This window comes from Corvus hawaiiensis, chromosome 2, assembly GCF_020740725.1.
Source record: "Corvus hawaiiensis isolate bCorHaw1 chromosome 2, bCorHaw1.pri.cur, whole genome shotgun sequence".
In the NCBI taxonomy this organism is placed as follows: Eukaryota; Metazoa; Chordata; class Aves; order Passeriformes; family Corvidae; genus Corvus; species Corvus hawaiiensis.
The window spans coordinates 83,032,997-83,056,377 of NC_063214.1; the positions used below are offsets into that span (position 1 = coordinate 83,032,997).

At 37.8% G+C, this 23,381-nt stretch overlaps 1 protein-coding gene across 3 annotated transcripts in view; it reads left to right on the forward strand.

The window, feature by feature from the left end:
* The window catches only part of UBAC2 (UBA domain containing 2), an 87,899-nt gene that overhangs the window by 59,604 nt on the left and 4,914 nt on the right, over nucleotides 1-23,381 (forward strand). For all 3 annotated transcript variants that reach the window (XM_048295866.1, XM_048295864.1, XM_048295865.1), the window contains 2 exons: nucleotides 178-225; nucleotides 10,873-11,118. In XM_048295866.1, coding sequence (XP_048151823.1) covers nucleotides 178-225; nucleotides 10,873-11,118 — 294 coding nt within the window. The remainder of the gene's footprint in view (nucleotides 1-177; nucleotides 226-10,872; nucleotides 11,119-23,381) is intronic.

Genomic DNA, 23,381 nt, shown 5'->3' on the forward strand with positions numbered 1-23,381 from the left:
ACTTTGCTGCTTCTGGAATACTTTTTTTAAATGTTAAACTGAATTTTAACAGAGGTAAAAGTCCGATGTCTTCCATTGTCATGATGAGTGCATAGCCTATATTATATTGCAGCTTAGTAGTTCATATAGCAATAACTTTGTAAAATAAAAATTTAAATCCCTGCTCTTGTCTTCTAGCTCTTAACTTCTGGTTCCTACATCTGGATTTTAGCCTTAAGTGGATTGGTAAGTCTTACTGTTATAAAAACGGTGTGTTGCTTAAAACACTGTTATGTATGTGATCAGCACAGTATATTTGGACTCAAAACAAACAGAAATTACAAAGTAATATTTTGTGATGGTAAGTAGAAAGTTTTCCTCTTCAACTTACAAATGTGTAAAGCACTGACTAGCTGGTGATAAACTGACAGATGACAAAATTGGTAGTTAATATTTTCAGGGTGCCACTGCTCTCTGTTGCCATGGATATAGCTGTACACCCACAACTATAAATGACATTATTGAGGAAATGGTAGAAATGTGTGCCCTGGGTTGGGGTTTGGTTTTTTCAGTTTTCAGCAAGCCTCAAGCTTTGATTCCAAAACTCAGCTTTTAGTGGCTTTTTCATACTTTGCTGATCTCCTAGGAGATCTGTAGTATAGCTGTTTCTCACAATGACAATGGCAGTAAGGGTACAAAATCATGTTCATCACATCAGTCAGATAAAGGAGGTGTGGTCTTTTTCCTTTCTTACTCTGTTCTTGATACTAAGGCACTAAGTGCTGAAACAGATGGTGCTAAATCCTTCAGATTATTAGATACTGATGAGCTTCTCTTAAAATTTTACGAACTTAGACATTAGGAGCTCAGACTGATTTCTTGGCCCAAAAGACTGTAACCTTTTCAGACAGCAAGAGTGCCACCACTTCCAAGGGAGCTCATTACTAAGTTGATGGAGTCTGGAGAACTCAAATTATGCCCTTGCTGCATACTAATTTGAACTCGGGTTGAGCTCAGAGGGAAATGCTGCTACAACTCTGTAGTTTGGTCTCCATTTGCATTCTATTTGCATTGACTGTTGCAAAATATTCTGTGAATTTGCAGCATAACTAATAACAGGAGTGACAAAACAGCAAATAGTGACATGTTTTCATGATTTGATCTTGCTATAAATATCGATGATAGCAGTGCAGCTAACAAACCAGAATCTGTCTCCGCTGGAAATCAGCCCAAGCCTCTGTGCCCTCCGAAGGATCTGTGACTTCCTCCGAATGCACTACCCTTCCTGTTACTCGGCTGGCTCTTTTAATAGCCCTTCCTTTCAAACAGGTGTTCATTAGAGAGGGAAGGAAAGGAAAGAAATGGAAAGGCATTTTAACTCCCTCTTTCCTGATGACAGAAGCTGTATGTATGCTTGGTTATACAGACATATAAAGAACAGCTTAATTTTTGTTTCGTAATATATTATGCAGTTCTTTTTTAATTCTCTTTTAATGTAAAGTTTTATTCTTATGTATAATGAAACTTTCTCAACTTTCTTAGTAATCTTTTTTATAAATTAGCATGGTGTTTTTCATTTCAGGTTGACAGTATGTTTTACTTAGGTGTAAATCCACAGGATTAAATTGAGCTACCTCTGTGTCACAGGAAGGCTAAAAAAAATAATTTCAAGTTTTCATATTGCTTCAGTCAGCATGAATTAAGTCATTGTCAATGATGATGTGTTTTCAGTCTCAAATTTTTTTCCGCAGCAAGCAGAGAGCTGCACTCCACTTTGTAATAAGTGCTGCAATTTCAAAAGAAATTCATGCTAGGAATTTCAGCCTTTTTTTTTTTTGTGTAGCATATCTGCCACACTTCTGTGATTAAGAAGTCTCTTTTTCTCCTCTGTTAGAAATTATAGTTTGCCATAAATTTTGAGAAAACTTGATAAAGGAATAAAGTTTCATGATACATTAAATAATCTGAAAAAGGATATGCAACTCTATAAAGGTGTCTTTTAGCACTACAGGTGTAGTTGGTTGATAACGTGTATGTAGAGTGCCAGAAGTTAATAGATTGTCAAATTGATGTTAAGTCCTTCTGACAACCTATGTTATGTAATTCTTACTACTCTTGACATTTTTCTAGCTTACTAGCTTAGTCTTTGTGGACTCAAATTTTCAGGTATTTGTACAAAAGGGATGAGTAAATGCACTAACACCAGGTCAGATAGCTGTGATATTTAGTTACTAGTTTATTGCCTGTTAGACACTTCACTGTATTTTTAGCACTGAAGATCACTTAGCCACTCAAATGAGTGTATTATGATGCTGTTCTGTAATTTAACTTCTGCTTATGTGGAATATCAAAATGGATGGTGCACAATTTCTAGGATGTTGTCAGTTTCCACTTTGTCTTCACTATGTTCCTGGTTTAGGTTTATTTAAATTCTCACAATCTGTATTTGAACATGACTAAATGGGATCTGACTTTCCAGTTACATCCTTGTATCATTAGTATCATTAATCTTAGTTGTGAGTTCCAGGCAGGGTATGGACATACTGAGAATTGTACTGCCTTGAGTTCTTGTTTTCAGTGGTTTTGAGTGATGCCGTCATTACAGAAACGTGCAGGTAGGCATTCTTGTAATGTGCCTGGTGATAGGGAATTTTAGACAATTTGTAGTTTTGAAGGCGAATTGTTCTCAGTTGCAAAAATTACAGTTTTGTTATTGGAATACAGGTCTGCTGTGTCTGTCTTTGTGATGAGGTATATCTTGCTAGATCTAATTTTGATGCTGGATCCAGCACAGGAGTACACTCTTAAAGGCAGTTTCTTTACTCTCCACATGAAACTGGACAATCAGCTATTGTACTTTTGGTATGTCAGTTGTTGGTATGTTGTATAAAACATGCTGTTTAAATACATGATGCCTATTTATAAGGAAGAGAGAATTTAAGAAGTCGAGTTAAAGAAAATCGCAAATCTGATGTAATCAGTAATCTGTAATGTTCTTACGATTGATAAGACTAATTTAATTTCTTGTGATTTATTTTGCCAGGAATATATGATGCCTGGCACATGCAGACCACATTTGTTTCTTATGATAGGAGTTTTTTGGGGTTTGTGTCATAAAATTAGGAAACATATTAGAGATGCCTAAAATTCTAATTCTTTCAGTAGTTGTTTACGGAAGTGCTTCCATGCAGTGCATATCACTCAGTTTAGTGAAGGCCTGAAACAGTTTCTTCACTATTTTTTTCTTTAAAATAATCAAAACAACTTAGGAAGTGATATTCATGTTTCACTGGATGTATACATCTTTTTTTTTTTTTTCCCCCCACCCCTTTAAAATCTCTTGGATTCCCACTTTACATTTTTCCTTGCTACACTCTTGTAGGATTGAAATTTGAGAGGTGTGTCAAGGCTCAGTCATAGCTAGAGCTCGCCTGCTTAAAGAAGCTCAGGTTGGTCACCAGCAGAAGACATGTCCCACTAAGACATGCAATTCCCTCCACTTTCTAGGATGATGTCATCAGACAGATCACATGCCATGGGTTTTTCTGAGTAGCTTAGGGCTGTACTTCGTGGGGGAAGGTATCTTTCAGGCTCTTTTTTTGATTTTAGTGTTGTAGCTTTTCTTCTTATCTAGTATTGGTTTTTTACTTGTTTGCAAGAGGACCTGCACTGCATAAAGTTCAAAATTTGGAACCCACCAAGTCTACTGTGAGCTGCCTTGAATTTATGTGGAGTTTAGTTCAAACCTTAGGAAACTGAAATTGAAAAGTTTCTGAAACCCTGCTTGACTTGCAGATTTCACTAAGCTGAATGCAACAGTTTTCTTCATTGTTGCTGTGCTACACTGGAATTTGCTTTTCTCAGATTGTATGAAAAGTTGCACTTTTTATATTTAGACATTGGAAAACATAGAGCATCTGTAATTTAGAGCTTGTACTTTAATGGCTTAAGGTTAAGATAGAAAGTTCAGATGGTGTTGAAGGCATGGTTTTAATTTCAGTTCTGTTTTTTTGAGTACATTAGTTATTATTCATAATTTTGAAGTGGCTAACTTAGTTTTACATAGACTATGGATATCTGCTCTTAAATGCTCCCAAGTGTACTTGGATTGTACTTTTGGGTTCTATTTGTTAAGAACTTTACCCATTCTTTCTGTTAGTTATTCATCCAGCTGAGGTGTTTCTGTATAGTGAATTCATGTCCTTTAGAATTGGCATTTATAGGATAAAATGTGATTCAGCTGGGGAGCAAAATAATTAAACCAGACTTTCATTGTTTTAGTTCTTGTCTTAAAAATAACATTATGTAGTTAATACCTGATCAGACCTAGGAATCACTGATTTTTGTGTTGTTTTTCTTCCTCTTTCACATCTTTCTTGAGTGATTGTGAACAATTCATGCTGAATTTTTTATTGTTTTAAAAAATGTTTTAAAAGGAATGTAGAAGCATTTGTATTACCCCACAGTATGGTGTTCATATTTAAGTTATCATCCCTTCTACATAATTAAAATTAGTATTAAATATGTACTTTCTCAAAGAGAGTCATTGGTCAGAATCTGTTAATGTATGCAGTTACCTCCACATTCATGTCCTGCTGCACATTGTCCTTCATCCTCCAGTTAGTCTGGATATCCTTCAGTCATCCATGTTTAGTCTCATGTTTAGTCTTTGGTCAAAGTATGATATTTCTTGGACTCTTTGTAACTGTGATTATAAGTGGATTCAGGTAAATGTTAGTTAAATGTTTGATCTAGTTAACTTCTGAATATTTGACATTGGTGTTACAGTATAAATATCAGTAGTATTGCTAGTATCAGTGAGACTACCCACTCACTAAAAATTCTGCCTTTGCTTAAGTACTTACCTAAGTAAAACCATGTGTTTTGTGTGTAACTGATGTGATTCCCCTTTCCTGATAGAACTACCTACCAAAGAGCAAGTACTCAGTTCACAGAATCACTGAGGGTAACATCTGGTCCAACCCTCTCTGCTCAGGCAGGGCAACCCAGAACAGCTTGCCCCGGGACCATGTTCTGATGGTTTTTGAGTATCTCCAAGGATGGAGACTCTACCACCTCGCTGGGCAACCTGTGCTAGTGTTCAATCAACCTCACAGTGAAAAAGTGTTTCCTGATCTTCAGAGGGAGCCTCCCATGTTTCAGTTTGCGCCCATTGCCTCTGTTCCTGTTGCTGGGAACCACTGAGAAAAGCCTGGTTTCATCCTCTTCATTTCCCTTCAGGCATTTCTTTACCTCGATAAAATCCCTCTGGGCCTTCTCCAGGCCAGACAGTCCCACTTCCCTCAGCCTCTCCTCCTGTGAAAGATGCTCCCAGTCCTTTGATCATCTTTGTGGCCTTGCACTGGACTTGCTCCAGCAAGTCCATGTCTCCTGTGCCAGGGAATGCAGAACTGACCTAAGTACCCAGCTGCAACCTCAGCAGTGCATAGCTTGTGAAGTGCATAGCCTGAAATAAGAAATGGAAAAGCAACAGAGGAACAAAGGTTACAAAATGAAAAAGAAGCATAGTCTGTCTGTCTGCTAACTTCATGACACACGCAGATATCCACATGTACATTAACACATGCTGAATCCTGCCCAAAACTAATGTGAAATATTTGTGTGGACAATGCTCAGTGGTCAGCTGACTGACTGTAAGTTACTTATCTGAGTGCCACTACATTCTACTGACTTTATTGTCTTAATGCCCCCTATAATGGGAACTTTGACACCTTGCCCACGTCAAGATGTTAACACATGATAACTGACTAAGCTACCAGCACTTATTCCTGCATCATTTAACACATCTGAGAAAAAAAGGAGTTGATTCATCTGGAGTACAGGGGGATATTGGTTTGGAAGTGAGGTTTTAATTGTCTGGGGAGGAGGGAGATGCAGATATTTCCAACTCTGGAAGGAAGTAGTGAGAAAGGAAGGGAAAAGGTAATAATGTGTCATAAGATACTTTGTCTTTTATATCTGTGGCTTCTAAGATCCTGTAGAAAAATGGCTATTGGTTTTTCAGTTTGTATTTCACTTCTAAATTTCTCTCTTTGATCTGAGAGTTTCTGTGTCCAAAATACGGTCTATTTGGTCAGCTATGCCAACTGGTTCATTAGGAATTAGATTGTTCTATGAACATTTGCTTTTTTGGCAGCAATGTTACCCTTTTTCAGAGAGGGAATCCATGAGAGTAATTCATCTGTGTGTGTACTTTGGAGACATCTGCCAAAGGATGAGTTACATCCTGAGTGCCCATTTTTCTCTATTGACTATGAAACCAACTTTAAACAACCAGCTCATAAGTAGGCTTTTAAATTACAGATCTCTATGTTGGGTTAGATTAATCAAATCCTGATCTTTTAATTGAAGAGATCTGGTTAACAACATGATAATGATCACCTGCAGAACGCTGGCAAAGACCAAGGGAACCTATGCTTAGGACTGTGCTGAAATGGCAGTACAGTCATGCTTGCACATGCACAATGTTTTTTAGCTGATAATGATTCCATCTGACCAATGAAGCATTGAGGAACTCTAAAGAAAAAAGTTTCAAGGTATCTGGAAAATTTATGAGCCCAGTCAACTGGAAACAAAATTGAAGAGAAATATTTTAGTATCATTATAATCTTATTTTTCTCTCAAAGTAACTATTGCAAAAGGCTGTTTATAGTATTTGCAACAATTTCCAAAAAGGAAACCCAAACAGAATAATCTGTTACAATTGTAACAGAAGTTGAAAATATATGTGTAGTGGGTTTATTTGTTGGGTAGTTGTTTCTTGGGTGGGTTTCACACAATCCATTTTGGTTTGATAAATGCTTTCTTTAATGAAGATAAATACAGGATTCTGACACAAACTTAAGCCCATGTTTTGATTCTAGTTGTATAGAATTCAGAACATACTAAGGATTAAGCAGATAAAATAGGCATATAAATGTCATTTCACCTTAAGAAAACTATTTGCTCTTCATTTGTTGGTATCTGAAAATAGCCAAGTCTTGAGTACATATGATTAATATATTTATGTTTTTCAGAACAAAATAATTGAGTATTTGCTGTCAAGTTCTGTTAGGCAAAATAATTTTCAACATCATTTTCTACACCAGTCTACTTTTTTTCTGTTTGATTTCCTTTTTTTGGTGTTAATCAAGTACAGTGAATTTAAATTTTAAATACTACTCCAGCTACTTGTGGAGCATATGTCTCTTTGCCATGTAAAATACTCGAGACCTTCCATGTTTGGTTTACCTTATGTACAGAGAAACTACAGCTACTTCCTTTTTCTTAAAAGTGTACAACTTTGGAAGAACATGAGGGAAGGGGAGGGGAAGTTAGGCTTTCTATGGGGGCAAGAGGAGGTTAGGAAACTTCATATGAAGAACCAATAGTAGGCCAAGGTGTTAAGAAACTGAAAATATATAAGCACACTTTTTTTCTGCAGTGTGCCAGAGAGTTTCCAGCATTCTCCATTTCCTCTGCTTAGCACTATGCCACATGCAATATGGTGGATGATGCTGTGACTAACAGAAAACCGTATAAGGTATAAGATGAACCTTATGTTGCCAGCCACAAATTCTCCATTCTAACAGTGTGAGCATAACCACAACATCTTTCTGTGGTGACTTTTGGAGGCTAAAATACAGTAGAGGCTCCTCAGTTTGGGGGAAGTAGCCCTTTAATCTGATGTCTGGTGCTGAAATTGGGATATAATGAGATCGTTTTATCTTCCTTGAATAAACAGTGTTGCTTTGCTTTCTTAAACACTAGAAATTCACTCAATGTCAGTAACAAAAATGGTGTAAAAAGTTGCTTTATACTTTGTCAAAGCTTGTGTTTTTTAAAATGATATCAAGTTCTGCATATGAACCAGCTAAAGAGGAAGTTCTTTGGAAATACTTGACATTAAGATGAGAGTATGACACTGAGCCAGTCTGAATCACAAGACCTATTTTAACTACAAATATCTCCATTCTGGGTTTATTGGAAATATAGAAATAGCTATCTTGTCCTCACTAGGTGAAACTTACTGAAAATTTGTTATAAGTGACCACAGCATTTCAAAGTTTCTTATACTTCCATATAATATCTCTTCGTTTTAGCATGTCAGTAAACTTCTAGCTATATAAAGCCTTTTCTTCCTATTAAATGCTCTGGGATGACTTGCTAAAAGGATATATATAAATATAACTGCCTAAAAGGAGGTTTTAATGAGGTGGGGGTCAGTCTCTTTTTCCAAGTAAGATAAATGGAAATGTCCTTTAAGTTGAGACAGGGGCAGGTTTAGGTTGAGTATTAGGAAAAATTACTCACCAAACTTGGTCAAGCTCTGGAACAGGCTGCCTAGGGCAAAAAGAGGTTAAGTCACCATCTCTATAGGTCTTTAAAAGACATGTAGATGTGACACTTAAGGACATGGTGGACTTGGCACTGCTGGGTTAACAACTGGACTTGATGATCTTAAAGCTCTTTTCCAACCTAAATGATTCTATGACTAGCCATCTCAGCTAAGGAAAATGCAAGAATGCTTTTACTGATGCAGCTGCTAATTGGTGCTTGCAGTACACCTTCCCTTCTGAGACAAACAAGTTCCAAAGTACTGACACCAAAGATATGCTGCTGTTATCTCATTGCTCAATTTTCTATCATGAGTTGATAAAAGAATGATTGTGTCTGTGGTTAATATGTTCAGACACGTGTCAAGATTTGTCATATATTCAGGGAGATGCGGATTTTCCTATCACCACTTGCTTTGTTTTGTTCTTGTGACTTTTTGAACCTGTTCAAGATTTTTGTAAACAGTAGACCTTTTCAAAGGTGGTAAGAGAGAGCGGAGATGAGTATCTAGGAGGGACATTTGAAAGCAGTGAGGGAATGCTGGTGTGATGTTGGACAAAGTATTTTGAGTGGGACTTCTTACCCTGTTAACACCTGTACAATTAGGTGTGCAGAATCCCTGGAACGAAAGAGGGCTCATGGCTCCACAGCGTAATGATGCTCCCTACACCTAACAAGGTGGGAGGAAGGAAGATAACTTATAGGCTCTGGTGCTGCTCGAGCGTTTTGCGTTGCAGAAAACATCAGATTAAATGTATCTGTAATATTTGCAGTGTGGTTCTCGCTCCCCAAAAAACTGCTTTCTCAGTTACTGTACAATCTAGGTTTTCTTGAGTGAGGAGCCTATCTACGTCACTCCCTCAGGACCAGGGCGTTAGCTTCTGAGAGACCTTCTTGCTAGGCAGATACCTCAAGTACTACATACCAAAAGCAGGTGAATTGCAGGAGTGGTATGAATTTTCTTCCTCTTATCCTTTGGCAATTATAGCTATATCTTAGTTTCCAGTTGATGTGCACAGGTTTTAGTCATGAATTTACAGTCATCTGGAACAGTTTCACTAGAGCTGAGGAAAGACTATCTGAGGTCATGAAAAAGCTTCTGTGACAGTGCCCTGTCCAGTTAGGACCTTCCTTTGAATACCGAAAATTTTTGTTAAAGGCAGCCTTCACTCTGATGTGATTATGGCCCTCATAGCATTTACCTCCTTTCTCAAAGCATGGCTGAAAGACTGAAGAGGGTAAGGGTAGTTTAAAGCTGTTCTTTCTCATTTTAGAATGGCCTGTGCTTGGTGTTACATTCACCCCTGCATCATAAAATGAAAGTATAATAAAATAAAATCATTGTTTCCCAAAGTAGAATGTGGTTTTGCTAAAAGTCTCACTACCTCATTGGATATTTAACCTTTTAAATAATATGAAAAATACCCCCTCTCCCAAAGAATGCTGCTTTTTCCTATACTGTCTCCCCTGGTATACTCATCAATGCATTTAGTGTGTTTATACAAATGTCAGTGGGATACAACAAATAGCCCCAAATAAATAAATACTTCGGATGCAGAGTTTCTACATTGATTTTAGCAAAATTGCATTTCTGGGGTATGTTTACAGATTTTTGAGGTTCAGATCTCTTCCTGTTCATTTCACTGTGCTGTCGCAGCATAATTTTTGTGGCATAACAGACAATAAAGGGTCACAAATGCTGAAATGTGTCATAAAGCAGAATGCAAATGGAACGTCTTTGGGCTCAAGTGCTGCGGCTTCACAATGACATTCAAAATAATGGCTGAGTGATGACTGTAAATCCATTTATGGGGCACATGAATTTCTCTTTCTCCTGCTAAATCTGGAATGAAATCAAGCCTCAAGGCAAGCATAAACACAGCAAATGGGATTTTTTCTAATGGGTAGGAGAAGTGCCTCACAAAAACTGGCTTTTTCAGTATCACAGTTTTTAATGAATTGTTTTTTAAACATTTTTTTTTCCTCCTGTAAGGTAGATGGGCTCCTTTTGGAATAAGTCTGTGCATAGTCTTAGATTTAACTTCAATTCTGCTTGTTTACTTTTATTTTTACTAGAAGGAGAGACTCGGGTGATGGGGACAGAAGCCTTAAGGGGGTTTGGGTTTTTTTGAAGAAGTGTTTACAGTGCTTCAGCATCCTCAAGAGCAGTCTTAATCTTCTCAGGTCAGCATGCAGCATACCCTGACCAGCTCTTTTACTAGAAATTAAAATTTTATTTGAATTTTGACCAGTTTTAGAAAGGGTCACTTGGCTTGGGCTCAAATTCTGAAACAAACAAAAAACCCCATGCAACTTTATGAGTCACAGGCAATGCACCACACAGATTTTAAAAAGCAATAGTTTGTAGTTGTAGGGAAGTAAAGAAATCCCCTGTTCGTTCTCTGATTCTTGACTGAGAACAGTGAGTAAATACAGTAAAAGTGCTTTAAAAACCAGAAAGACCAACTGTTACCTGCAGCCAAATTCAAAGTAAATGTGGTGTATTTAAGTTCTTTGGTTTTCAGGGTTTTTTTAACATTTCATTTTTGATTTCAGCTTTCTGGGATTTGCTACAATAGCAGTATCTTAAAAGTTCATCAAATTCTTTGTGTACCCAGATGGGTAGCAAAGATATTTTCTTGGACTCTTGAACCAGTCTTCTCATCTTCGGAACCAACAAATGAAGTTCGAGTGGGAATGGGAGCAACAGTTGACATCCAGAGGCAGCAGAGGATGGAGTTACTGGATCGTCAAATCATGATGTCTCAGGTTGCCCAAATGAGGCGGCAAAGACAGCAGCAGGTATTGGTATACATTCTGTAAAGATTATATTGTTATAAGAAATATACTTCTTTGGTTCATAGATGTTGCATTGTTCCTGTTTCTTAAAAAGAATGTATTTTAAAATCTTTCTCCATCTTTCATACACTGTTGTACTGCTGATAGCTGTTTAAGTGGTTTATATAGCTTTATATGTTAAAACTGCTTCACAAGATGTGAGCAGAATGCCAGACAATTTCGTGGGGATATCAGTACTCCTGGCATTCTGTCACCAAAAATGAGGCTGAAGGGTAAAGTGATTGCTTCTTGGTGGTCTTTAATGAAAGACATTGTGTAAAGTTAGGAAATCAAAATGCTCCTGACTCTTCTGAGTATCTGTCTGGTTAGCATCATTTTCAGAGAGGTTGAAAATTTTTTATGGAATTCCTGTATTTGTAGGTGTATAGGTTGTTTCTTAAGGGCAGAAATTAAATTCTCTAACCTGCAGAGGTAAACCACAAGGGACTTGCTGTTTGCCACGTTTAATGCTCTTGGTTTATTTCCTTATTGAACAGAAGAGTCTTTATTTTCTCTGTTTTATACAAACCAACAAATGCAGATATTCTCAGACTTCGTGTTGCAGGGCAGTAAAACAAGGCAGGTGGTGTCTCAAATCCTGTATCTTAAGATGTGTTACTTAGGTGTATATGTTACTAGCAGACAGCATGGGCCTTACCTTGCCATGTGAGAACTTGTATTGCTCATAATTTATTTACAGCCTAGCAATTTCAAGTCTTCAGTGAGTTTTCTTTGCCTGAAACACAGCTCTGTACTGATACATGAGTTCTTCTTGTGTTTGGGATAGTGTAGTGTGAACAGGTATAGCTGTGTTACCCTTAATGCATTACCAGAATTAGAGGTGTGATGGCATAAAGCTTTGACCTGCAACTGGAGTATGAATCTTTGTCTCCAGTCCCTGATAACATCATTCTGGTTTTCTTGTTTTCCTTAACATTTCAATATGATGAAATTGTTCCTCAAGCAGGAACTTCTAAACTACTTTTCTCTATTCCTATTAAAATGCGAATCAGTTTTAACATAAGAACTGAACTAGAAATTACTCAATTCTTGAATGTTGCCATTGTAATAGCAAATGAATTTGAAGTGTATGTTGGGCTACAAGTATCTGGGAAGAATGAAGTCAGGTTTCTTCAGATGTGACAAGGAAGCCGTTTCCAGTTACGAGGGACAGTCTTTCTAATATATCTTTAATTACAAAAAGTGGTAAATAAGTTCAGAACTGTAAATGATAAAAGAACGGTTGATAACATTTTCCTCTCATCGTGTCCTTTCCCTAGGCTATGAACAGTGAAAGTGGAAAAATGTCTTTTCATGTTTGACTTCAAATAGAATTCTTTAAAAAGGTTGGAGGGGTTTGAACATCAGTAAGATGCTTCCCTTTACAAGTTGCTGAAACACTTTCAAGTTACCTTTATGTTCAGCTTTTAACTTGAGCACAGCATTTATTTGACTAGTAGTGCTAATCTGTGAAACCAGCAATCAGAAGGCAATAGGATCAATGTATGAGTGTTTCATAGAGGCTCTTCAGAAAAGGTATGTCATGAAAGTTTTTCACCCACCTGGTGTTTCTTAATGACTCACTCACAGAATTTACTGGTCATCAACTAAATCAGAAAAAGCATCACTCGCAAATGTTGCTGTGTAGTGGTAAAAATGAAAAGCAGACTGTTTTCTATCTCAAAATAATATTGGAAAAGTTGAAAACCATTTTCTGGATTGCTATACTTGGGCAATTCTTTTGTCTTTAGAGATTTGGCAAGGTGTAATTTGAAGACAGTGGAGCGGAACGGATCATGCTACAGATGAAACGAATTTAGATGATAATTTTACCTGTGGGAGGAAAGCTGATAAAGAGTACAGATCAGTTTCTTAGACAGTTTTTTTGTGGAATTCAAATAATAAAAGTTGTGAAGTACATCAGTCATCAGATAGGGCTTTGAATTATATTCTGGGTAAATGTGTGGATTTCTGAAGTCCCAGTATGCTGTCTGTACGTAGTGTGCCATGGGTGAGATAAATTAACACTTTCTCTCACACTTTCCACTTCGCTTGGTGAGGGAAGTGAACTTTAACTTTCCTCTGTATGCCATAGTGCAACGATTTTGTTCAGCTGCCTCTTGAGAAGGTGCTCTGCTCATTCCTCCCGCTCCTTTACTCTTCAGTTCATCTGTTTGAGAAATGAGACAATGCAGTTTCCCTGGATGTTGGTAGCATTATGGAAGGAGAAGATCAGTGCTTTTAATGGGGCTCCATTGTCTGTGCAATGTTGGCAAACTCCCATAAGGGAGGCCCCTCTCTTAAATAGATGCTTTTTGTAGTAAGTTTATTCTTTGAGTCTTCACAAGAAATTCTGAAGAATGTGAGCCTGACAGGTTATGCAAACCAACATAAAAAAATTTAAATTAAAAAAATAAATAAATAAACCAAAAGGGGGGAAAAACTAGGGGAAAAGCCTTTCTCAGAAGTTGTTTATAGTGTACCTCTGTGATACTGATATGTAAATAATTTTTTTTTCCTGCTGTTCACTAAGCCTTTTTATCCAAAGCAGAGTTCACTTTGGATGCTTTCTACAAAAAACCAAAAAGCAAGGAACAATCACCCCAGAATTTCTTCGCTGTCAATTCTTTGAGCTTTACCTTTCCCAGTCTTTTTCTAGCTGAAATGTTCTGGTCTGGAGGAACCTGAAGCATGGAACTGCATGTGTGGGTGCTGGGTTGTCAAACACCTGTGACTTCGATGAGTAGATTGAGTGTGTGGTAGAATTTGAAAATAAACCCACCAAGTTCATTACTTGATGTACTTCATTTTAGCTCTCAAATACTCAGTGGCACTGTGTCTGAATATGTTGCTAGAAACTGTGACATTGATAGTTTCTCAGGGGAGTGTGGTTAAATGGTGACTGGTTTTTGTGTTGGTTTCTAGCTGCTGTGGATACAGCCCTTAAACACGTCATAGTGTTCATCTAGAAAACTTTCTAGATCTTACTGTGTTCTTTGTTTTCTCCTGTGGATATTGCTGAGAAATTATGATCTTGTCCCAAATGAATTACTTAGCATCACCTACATTCACCTTTAAAGGCAGTGGAATAAAATGTGTGCCATATGTATTCATTCTCTAAAAAAATACTAGCTTGCCATTTTGTTACTGCTTTTAAAACTTCACTTTCTTAGTTCTTTTCTTTCACACTCTTTTGTGTGTCCTACTTTGTAAATAGTTTGTCCTGTTTTTCTTTTTTTCCCATTATCTGATCTCCTGTTTCCCTTCACACTGTCACATTTTCATTCCCCACTATGCCATTTTCCTCCCACGTTTTTGTCACCTCTTTACCTTCACCTCTCTTGTTTCCTATACTTTGTATTTGCTCCTATACAAAATGCTTCTTCACTTTGGGGGAAGTTCTCTCCTGCCACGTCTTACCACCAGTAATCATTTGCTATTTTATCCTTTTGACACTGCAATATTGATAAAAATTTTGGTCTTCCTCTCTTGATGTTTCTATTTCTAGGTCTCTTTCATTTCCCAGCATTTTTCTAAAGTTTATCTTTCTGTAACCCAAATAAAACCCTGATGGGAAAAGGGAAGCAACTGCTGCATCTGTGCACCAGTGTGGGTATCAAGGAGTCAACTTGACTTTCACTTCCCATTGAGAATCTTGGAGGGAGGCTGGCAGATACCCAAATTGCGAATAGATAGGGAAGATTCCGTGCCTAGGTGGTATTGGCTACACTGATGTCACTACAGTTTTGTGGAAGGTGGTAGAAGTGCCTTCTGTTGGCACTAAATACAACTTCTTTGAGCACTCCTACCTGTGCCCATTTGGGATGGATGGTGTATCAACGTCAGTTCCTTCATCTTGAAAAAATGGGGTTTTTCTCCCCAGAGCATTTTTGCTGAGCATATTAAAGACATGGTATTGCCTTCTTCTTGGCTTCTCTTAAGTGTCTTGGGTCAGGGAAGAGCTTCGCCAGGTTGCTCCAGACTGCAGCAAACCTACAGCCACATATGAAAATCTTCATTTCACTAGCTCTCTTTCTACTCTATAGTCCACTTAAAGCTTATGTTTTCTTTTCCTTCCTGTCTTTTTGTTCTTCTCTTCCAGCTGCCGCTAATTTTCACTGAGGCCAGACTCTCCTTAGATTCATACCGCATGGTATCTCATATGTATATCTCATCTTCATCATATAGGAGATTCTGCTGCTTGAAAAGACTTGTCTCCTATAACAAAGGGACTTCCTCTAATTGTTCATTTATTAGATGTCTTTCTCCTGGGACACTGGAGACATGTTCTGTGGGGAGGCACACTGAGTGTCTTTTATTGTTATGGGGAGCCTCATATCCTGAGCGATTTGCAAGTTTCATCTTTTATCAGCTAAGGACTGTGAGACTAGATTGGTAATTTACCTTCTGGTTATATCTAAGCAATAAACTCCTGACCTTGGAAAAATAATAGATTAGTGGAGCAAAGATTTTCCTGGCTCAAGAATTCTTCCTCAGGAATGTTATCCTCATTCATGATGGTAGAAAAAAAATCCCCCAGTGAATATGCTTCCAGACAGTTCAATTCTGCTTTCTCAAAGTGAAGAACCAGACCCAGGCATATTCTTTAGCTCTCCTACTGGCATTTCAATGAGGTGGCACTTCAATGAAGTCTTCTTGAATAACTTCACAAGTCTAAGTACCAACAAGAAGTCCTTCAAACAGATATTTTGAACCGTGAAGACCTTCTGCAACCTTTATACATTGCCAAGTCCATGAAAACCCTTGCTCTCACAGCCAGGACTTTGGATGGAAGCAGCTATTCCATTTTGTTCCACAAATGTATGTATCATTGTCAGGAAGGAAACTACCAGACTGGCTTACCTGAATAAATGAGTGAGACTTCAACTGAGTGTCACACAGTCTTTTTCTCTAATTACGTTTCCATTCCAATCAGTCTGTGTTACCTAAGGCTTCTTTGGGGTTTTCTGACACATTTGAATAGAAGCTGCCTTTAGCAACACTTCCATAAACCCCAAAGACAATGATACATAGGGTACCAATAGGATAAAAAAGCTTTTGTGCCCAGACTCATGGGATGTGTGTGCACAGGATTTGATATCATATTTGTAAAGAATTGTATTAAGCAGTAAGTGATTTACAGATTCATTTCAGCCCATGAATGAAGCTTGTATGCTGCAGCAATAATCACTGTGGCTAAATTTAGACTCAGTATTCCATCACTCTTCCTTTCCTCTGCATGCCAGTGTACACATGTTGACATATTTTGAAATAACAGACAGCTTCCATTTTTATAGAGAAAACAATATTTTCCTTCAGACCTGTGTCTTGAGCTCATCCTTTGCTTTTTTTGCACTCTGCTGACATTTTCAAGCCTTGATTATTCTCTGTAATTGTTTAATACTATTTTCTTTGTGTTGAAAATAAACTTGGATTTATTTCAAGCATTTATTTGGTGTAAAAACTGCATATGCTACTGATGTTGGCATGCCGAAACTCTGGTTTTTAACTGTTCCATGTTAATAATGTATTTGCAGCAACCGATAACCCACTGCTATTTAGACATTCTGGATTATTTTACTGTATAACTTTTTCCATGGATTCTAGGTCTGAAATTAAAAACATTGAATTTCCAGAGTCCTGATCCAGGTAATGAGCAGTTTATGACTATTTCCTCTACAGACTACCACAGAAACTTCAGGTTTCTGTCTTTTTTATGGAAGTTGGCCATTCCATGAGCTGACAGATAGTAGCGCTAACAGACACTAGTGCAAGTAGAATAAGCTGAGTGTGTCTCATTAACAGCCAGCTGTCTCAATCACAAGATTGACTTTATCTCCTACTCATTAGTAGCACCCTGCTCATATATTGAACAATCCTTTTTTCTCTTGGACTGGAATTATGAAATTATCTTTCTTTCTGAGTCAACTTTTGAGCTATAGCCTATGAATTTGGATTAATATTTGTAATCAGCTTCCCTAGAGAAGCAGTGGTTGGACAACTTTCTAGAGCAAAACACTGTTTTATTTCAAAGCAAATAAATTGTTTGAGAAATAGAGTATGTTTATTCTCCTATGAGATTGGTCTATATTGCCTTCCTCTGGCAATGTAACTTGAGGCAATTTCTTATAAAAAAGCTCATGGCATACAAACTTCCGCAGGCATTTTCAGAATATTTAATTCACTGTTGTTGGATCAAGTTCTGTTTACAGAAGGCAGGGTTTTTTTAGGTGTACCTGTCCCTTCATTTCTAATAAGCATGGGGCAAATAAGGCATCTGTTTTGGGGGCATCTTTTTTTTTTGATTATTGGGTACCAGGGCTTCTTCTGTTGTCCTTGCAACGTGCACTCAGAGAGTCTTGATGGACCATTTGTTCTTCTAGAGTGTCATTTTCTGCAGTATGTAGTAAAAAAGAAGCCTGTGGTTCAGATAGTACGTGGTCCTACTTAACATTCAGGTTTTCTGGTTTGAACTCTGATACTCGCACGTAACAACTGCAAGCTGGTTCCACCCCTTGTTCCTTAATGTGCTGCTGTGGTGGCTTAAGCCCAGCCAGCAACTAAGCACCAAACAGCCACTCACCTCCCCCTGCCACCCTGGTGGAGTGGCGAGGAGAATCAAAACTAGGTTGAGATAAGAGCAGTGTAATAATTGAAAAGAAGTGAAATATAGTAGTAGTAGTAGTAACAATAGTAATAGTAGTAGTAGTAATAATAATAATAAAAAGAAATACAAACCAAACAAGTGATGCACAATACAGTTGCTCACCACCAGCTGACAGAGGCCAGACCCCATTCCCTAACCTGGACTGGCCTTTTGGTTAACTCCCACAGTTTAGATATTGGGCATGGTGTTCTATGGTGTGGAATGTCCTTTTGTTCAGTTCAGGTCACCTGTCCCAGCTATGCAACCTTCCAGCTTTTTTTTGTTTGCATCATCACTGGCAGAGCATGAGACACACAAAAAATAGTCCTTGACTTAAGATACACACAGCTTAGCAAACCCCAAAATGTCAGTGTGTTACCAACATTATACTGAATCCAAAACACAGCACTACCAACTACTGAGAAGAAATTAACTCTATCCCAGCTGAAATCAGGACAGATACCTTAAGAGGCACTATAGGTGCAAAGTGTTGCATATGACACCTTGTATATTGACTTTGAGATGTCAACAAATGGAAGCTACTCCTATTTGCAGCCCAAGACAACTGGAACCTTTACATCCCAAAATGGAATGCTGATCTGTTTCCCTATGTCATTACAGACTAGCCTTTTATATAGTCAGGTATGTGTTTATGTAGTATTTTGAAGAATTTGGGTTTGAGTTTCCTCTGTGCCCAGAGTTTGTTATTTCAGCTTGTGAAATCAAAACAATTTTAGAATTCTGATGTCTCACTTCGGTTTCATTCTCTCCTTATTCCTTATTACTCTTTGAAAAGGTTTTTGCACAGGAGGTGAGTGAAGAATTATCTGTCTAATCATCATGCTTTAATACCAGTTCAGTGTCACTAGTCCACATCCAAAGAGCCATGTGATAAGAATTAGAACTGACTGTTTTGTGCAAAATGTCTAAAACAGAGCTGAAATTATTTCCTCAAGTACAGACTCCATGTTCATGCTGGTGGACCTGCCTTCAGCATTTGGAACACTGGACACCCCCAGTGTCATGCCAGTGCTGAAATCCCTTCCATTGTCTCTCAGGCAGCTTCAGGAGCCAGATTAAGGTGTTCCTTCTAGATTTCAAAGGAAATAGCTGATCAAGCTTCAGAAAAGACCACATGTGGATTTCTGAACTTCTGTGACACATGAGCTCCTCAGGGACAATGCAGGCATCAAAGTTCAGGATGGAGAAAATAAGAGCTGGAGACAGAGCCTTTTGGCTGAATAGACTTGTCTGTAGGATAAATTTCCAGAGAAATTAGAATATCATTAGAAATTGCTGGAGTGCTTTACTTGGTGAAAAATTCTTTCCGTCATTAGGAACAGTGCTTAGAACACTAATACTGTTATGTTTCTACCCCCTTTCAAAAGAGGGAAGTTATTAAAGTAAAAGGAAAACAAAACAAAAAAAATTCTTCCCAAACAACCAAAAAACAGAAGAGTTTTATCCTCACAAAAAGAGGCAGGCTTGACTTTGAGTAAGTGTACTGGAAATTTCACCATTTTAATCTCTTATGCAATGTTTTGAGCAGCAGATATCATGTCATCCAAGGGTATGCTTTTTTTTTTGTTTTGTTTATATCATCAGTATGTGAACTTTGGAGTCAATACATTGTTGAAAAATCTATACCGGAAAAGCAAGTCGATGTTTCTTGTTTCCAGTATATTTTTTAATGAAGCTTTATATGAAAAAAAGTAAGACAATATTTATGTCTTTATCAAGTAAGGGCTTCTATACAGAATGGAATATTTTACAAATGTTACTTTCTTCACAAAGGTGACATGCAAAGCAATTTCCTTTTTCTTTTTTTTCGCTGCGGTTGTTGTGTCAAAAAAAGGTGAACAGGACATATATCAGGAGGTGCTTCCTGTTTGTGCAGATGACAAGTTGGCATTAACCATCTACAGGAGATAACATTATCAAAATATCTTAGCCACATGCATCACTTTCAAGAGGATTTTTATAAAGCATTTTCTTTCATTTCTTTTGAAATTAGTCTAATGAAAATATATACATATCTGAAAGCTACATAACTGGATATTTGTTAATTGTCCATAATACAACACTTTTATTTGTCAAACTTTGGATAAGAAGTGCTTTTGCAAAATATGCCATGGTGGGTGTGTACGTGGGAAACAGGCTGAGCTGTTTTTCAAAACAGAGAGGGAGGAGATTATGTGGAAAGAAATGGCAATAACTAGGGGTTTAGCATGCTGTACAATCAAAGACATTTGCTAGCTCTAGATATTTCTTCCTTATTCTGTAGGAAAGGAGGATACTTCTTTCTTGTCCCAGAATTGTCCCAGGCACCATTAAAAGAAAAAAAATAACAACCCAAATTAAAAAAAAAAATCAATGATGTGACCTAGAAAGGCACAGCTTCTGTATGTAAAGCCTTGGCAGCTATCCAAGATGAAATCATCAATATGGCATTTCCTTAAAACCTTTTCTGTAATGAAGAGCTGCTATTTTCCCATTCCTGTAGTCCAGTCCATCCTTAAATCTCATTCTTTGGTCACCTAAACTTGTGACGAGTTTGTTGTCTTCCTGTAACGGAAGTTCCAACATCACCAGTGTTCTCCTAATCCACTTCCAGTAGTGATTTATGAGAGACCAGTAAAATTATTTCCTTGGTATGTTTGTTTCCTATCAGGCAGTAACAAAGAACTTAAAATCAACTGATTCACCCAGTCTGCCCTGCTAAACCAAAGGAAACTTCAGAATTCTCCTACAGTTAAAAAATTACAGCATAGGATTAAAGGAGGAAGAAAGTTTTATAGGCCTTTCTTAGGTTTGTCTTGTCACCCTTCTAGTCAAATAATTAAAGAAGCAGTGCTTTTGTCAAGTCTTTTTCCTGATGACATTTTGAAGAAGAAGTTGCGACAGAGGTAAGGGCTGGGCCCCCAATTGTGCACAGTATTTTTGTGAATCATAGTCTAGAATTTTTCAGTGCTTCTCATTCTCTAGCAGTACAGCTGCACTGGCTGCTCCCCATCATCAAAGATCAGGACCAAAAAAACGTTGCCTGAGATAATCTCAGTGCAAGATATCCCAAGTCTGTCAGTTGTGAAATCTGGCTCTGGATGTAAGAGGTTTAATGCATCCTCCTTACCTTGTCCCAGGTTGTGTTAAGTCCCAGCCCCCAAACCATGTAGTGTTAAACTTAATTCTTTTTATAACAAACTGCAAACTGGAATCACAGAAGAACTGCGTGGACTTCACTAAATGGATTCGACTGGCACACACTTGTCACTGAAAGTGCTGCTCAGGAAAGGAGCTTACATAGTAGACCCTTGAGCATCCCCATTGCTTATTGTTTTGGACCACTCTAGAGAGCTCTGTTATCTGAGGCAAGGTGCCTGTGGAGAGTGAGCAGATTGGTGTGAGCTCCTCTGTGCTGTTGGGTGCTGATGCTGAGAGTCAAGTATAATGTGAAATGCTTAGATATGGTTTGCTGATTCCCCAGGAGGGACTCTCAGATGGTTTAGAAGCATCACTTACATAAATTAATCAGATTGGATATCTTCCTGTGAAATCTTCCTGATTTCTCACAGGCAGGTGTAGTAGCACAGTGTAAAACCACTGCAGTACAGAAATGATCATAAAATTATGAAGAGGAGGTCTGCAAACTAATTTCTGTGAGGCAAGAAGGAATATTGGTCTGGAAATTTCCTTCTGTGCATTTTTATAGCTGGAATTTGCAGTATTTACTTAATGTTAAGACATTATTTGGTGCTTGATTTGGCTCAATTTAAAACAGATCTTCATGTATTTCTGCTGTGATAGTTAAGGTTGTCTGAAGGTCTTTGCACAGTCACCATCCATACTGTAAATCCATAGCCTTGATCTCCATCTTCTGTGGATTTAAGATGTTAGCTGCACTTCCCAGTTTTTCCTTACCTTTATGAGATTGGCCACATTGCCAGTCCCATAGTTCCTGCTGCAGTAAACCTTCAAAACTAGAGGAATTTTGTAAGGAAGCTGCAGTTCTTATTGAAAATAATGAATTCTGTGTATGTTAATGCAAACTGTATTGTAAGCTTAAGGCAAGGAAATTAGACAAGTCTGTCTGTAGTGTTAGGTGACAGAGCACAGGACAGGGAGGGTGCAAAACCAAACTGGAATAGGCAGCTCAGTATTGAAACTCAGGGCACTGCTGGAAAGGTACATTTATTTCAGTCTTCAGGCACACTGGATTAAAGGTAAATTCATGTTTATTGTAGATTTTATATTTGATATTCATTATTCTGTATGACTTACAGTGCTTCAAAGGAATGTGTCATAGTCCTGTTAGTATTTTTACCCATTCAGTGTGAATGACTTGCGGCAGCATTACTTTCTCCATCTCTAAGTAATAAAAACAGGTAAAGCAATGTTAGTGCAGTGTTCTTGCTGAACTCTAGAGCTTAGTAGACTGTGAGAAATTCAAAGTTTGTTAATTAAAACTCAACATAATTCTGAGTTACAGGAAATTATAGGTGGGGAAGTACATGATGTGATTTCCCAAGACTGCAAGGTAGTGCAGTGGTGTCAGTAGAAGATCTGAGATCCTTCTTTCTCCTTAGGCTTACTCTTCAAACCAGTTCTTCTTTTTACTACACTGTGCTGTTTGACTAACATGAGACTTACACAGAATCCTTTGATCAAAACCTCATGAATGTTAAGCAAATGTTTTATACAGTATGGGAAATGTAGACACATTTTTTTAAATTCAAATTCATTAACAGTGGAATCTATGTCTTGAAAACAGGTGATGGCTCCTGGCTATTTCACCTCTTGACAGGGAAAAATGTACTCTAGTATAGAAGGGACTAGAACATTTCTCAAGCTGGTGTTTCAAATCTCATGATTCTTCAAATGCTTTTTTAAGTGTGCAATTGTACTGCCCCCTGTGGTGTCTGGGCTGGTCGGGTCTCCTCTGGAGAGCAAGGAAGGAAACAAAGGAAAGGGCAGGAATGCTAATTTTTTTTTTTTTTTTTTTGTGGTCTAGGAGCATATTTAGCTGTTGCTGATCTGATTGAGCAGAGGGGATTTAATGCTTTAAGGGTACATAAAGGCAGGAAGAGCACTCTGAGAGAAGAAAAGAAAAAACTCTTGTAAGAGGAAGGCCTTCTGAGAAACAATGTTACAGAACTAAAATAGAGCAACTAGAGGAAGGAAGGCCATGTCCTATATATACAGAAAAGGAAGGGGGATCTTCTCCATAGTAACGAGGGGAGCAGGGGTGGAGGAAAAGGACAACATAAACTGCAAAAGAAGTTTCAACAAACTATGGAAAAGAGAGATTGGGTTTGCTCTTACCTGCTCACAGGATCTGTGGGCTTTGTATGATACAAAATCCCTTCAAAAATGTTTTTTTAAGCTGATGAAATGAGAATTCATGATTTCTGGACAAGTATAAATCTTGTACTTTAGTATTTCCTCTTTATGTTCCAAATGTCTTACTATTACAGGAGTTGAAGCTTGGTTGTTACGAGAAAGTTTCGGTTCTGTGATTTGCACAGTACCTATGTTACTGCTGTGTATTTGCATTATTACTATGTAGTTAACAAGATGTTTTGAC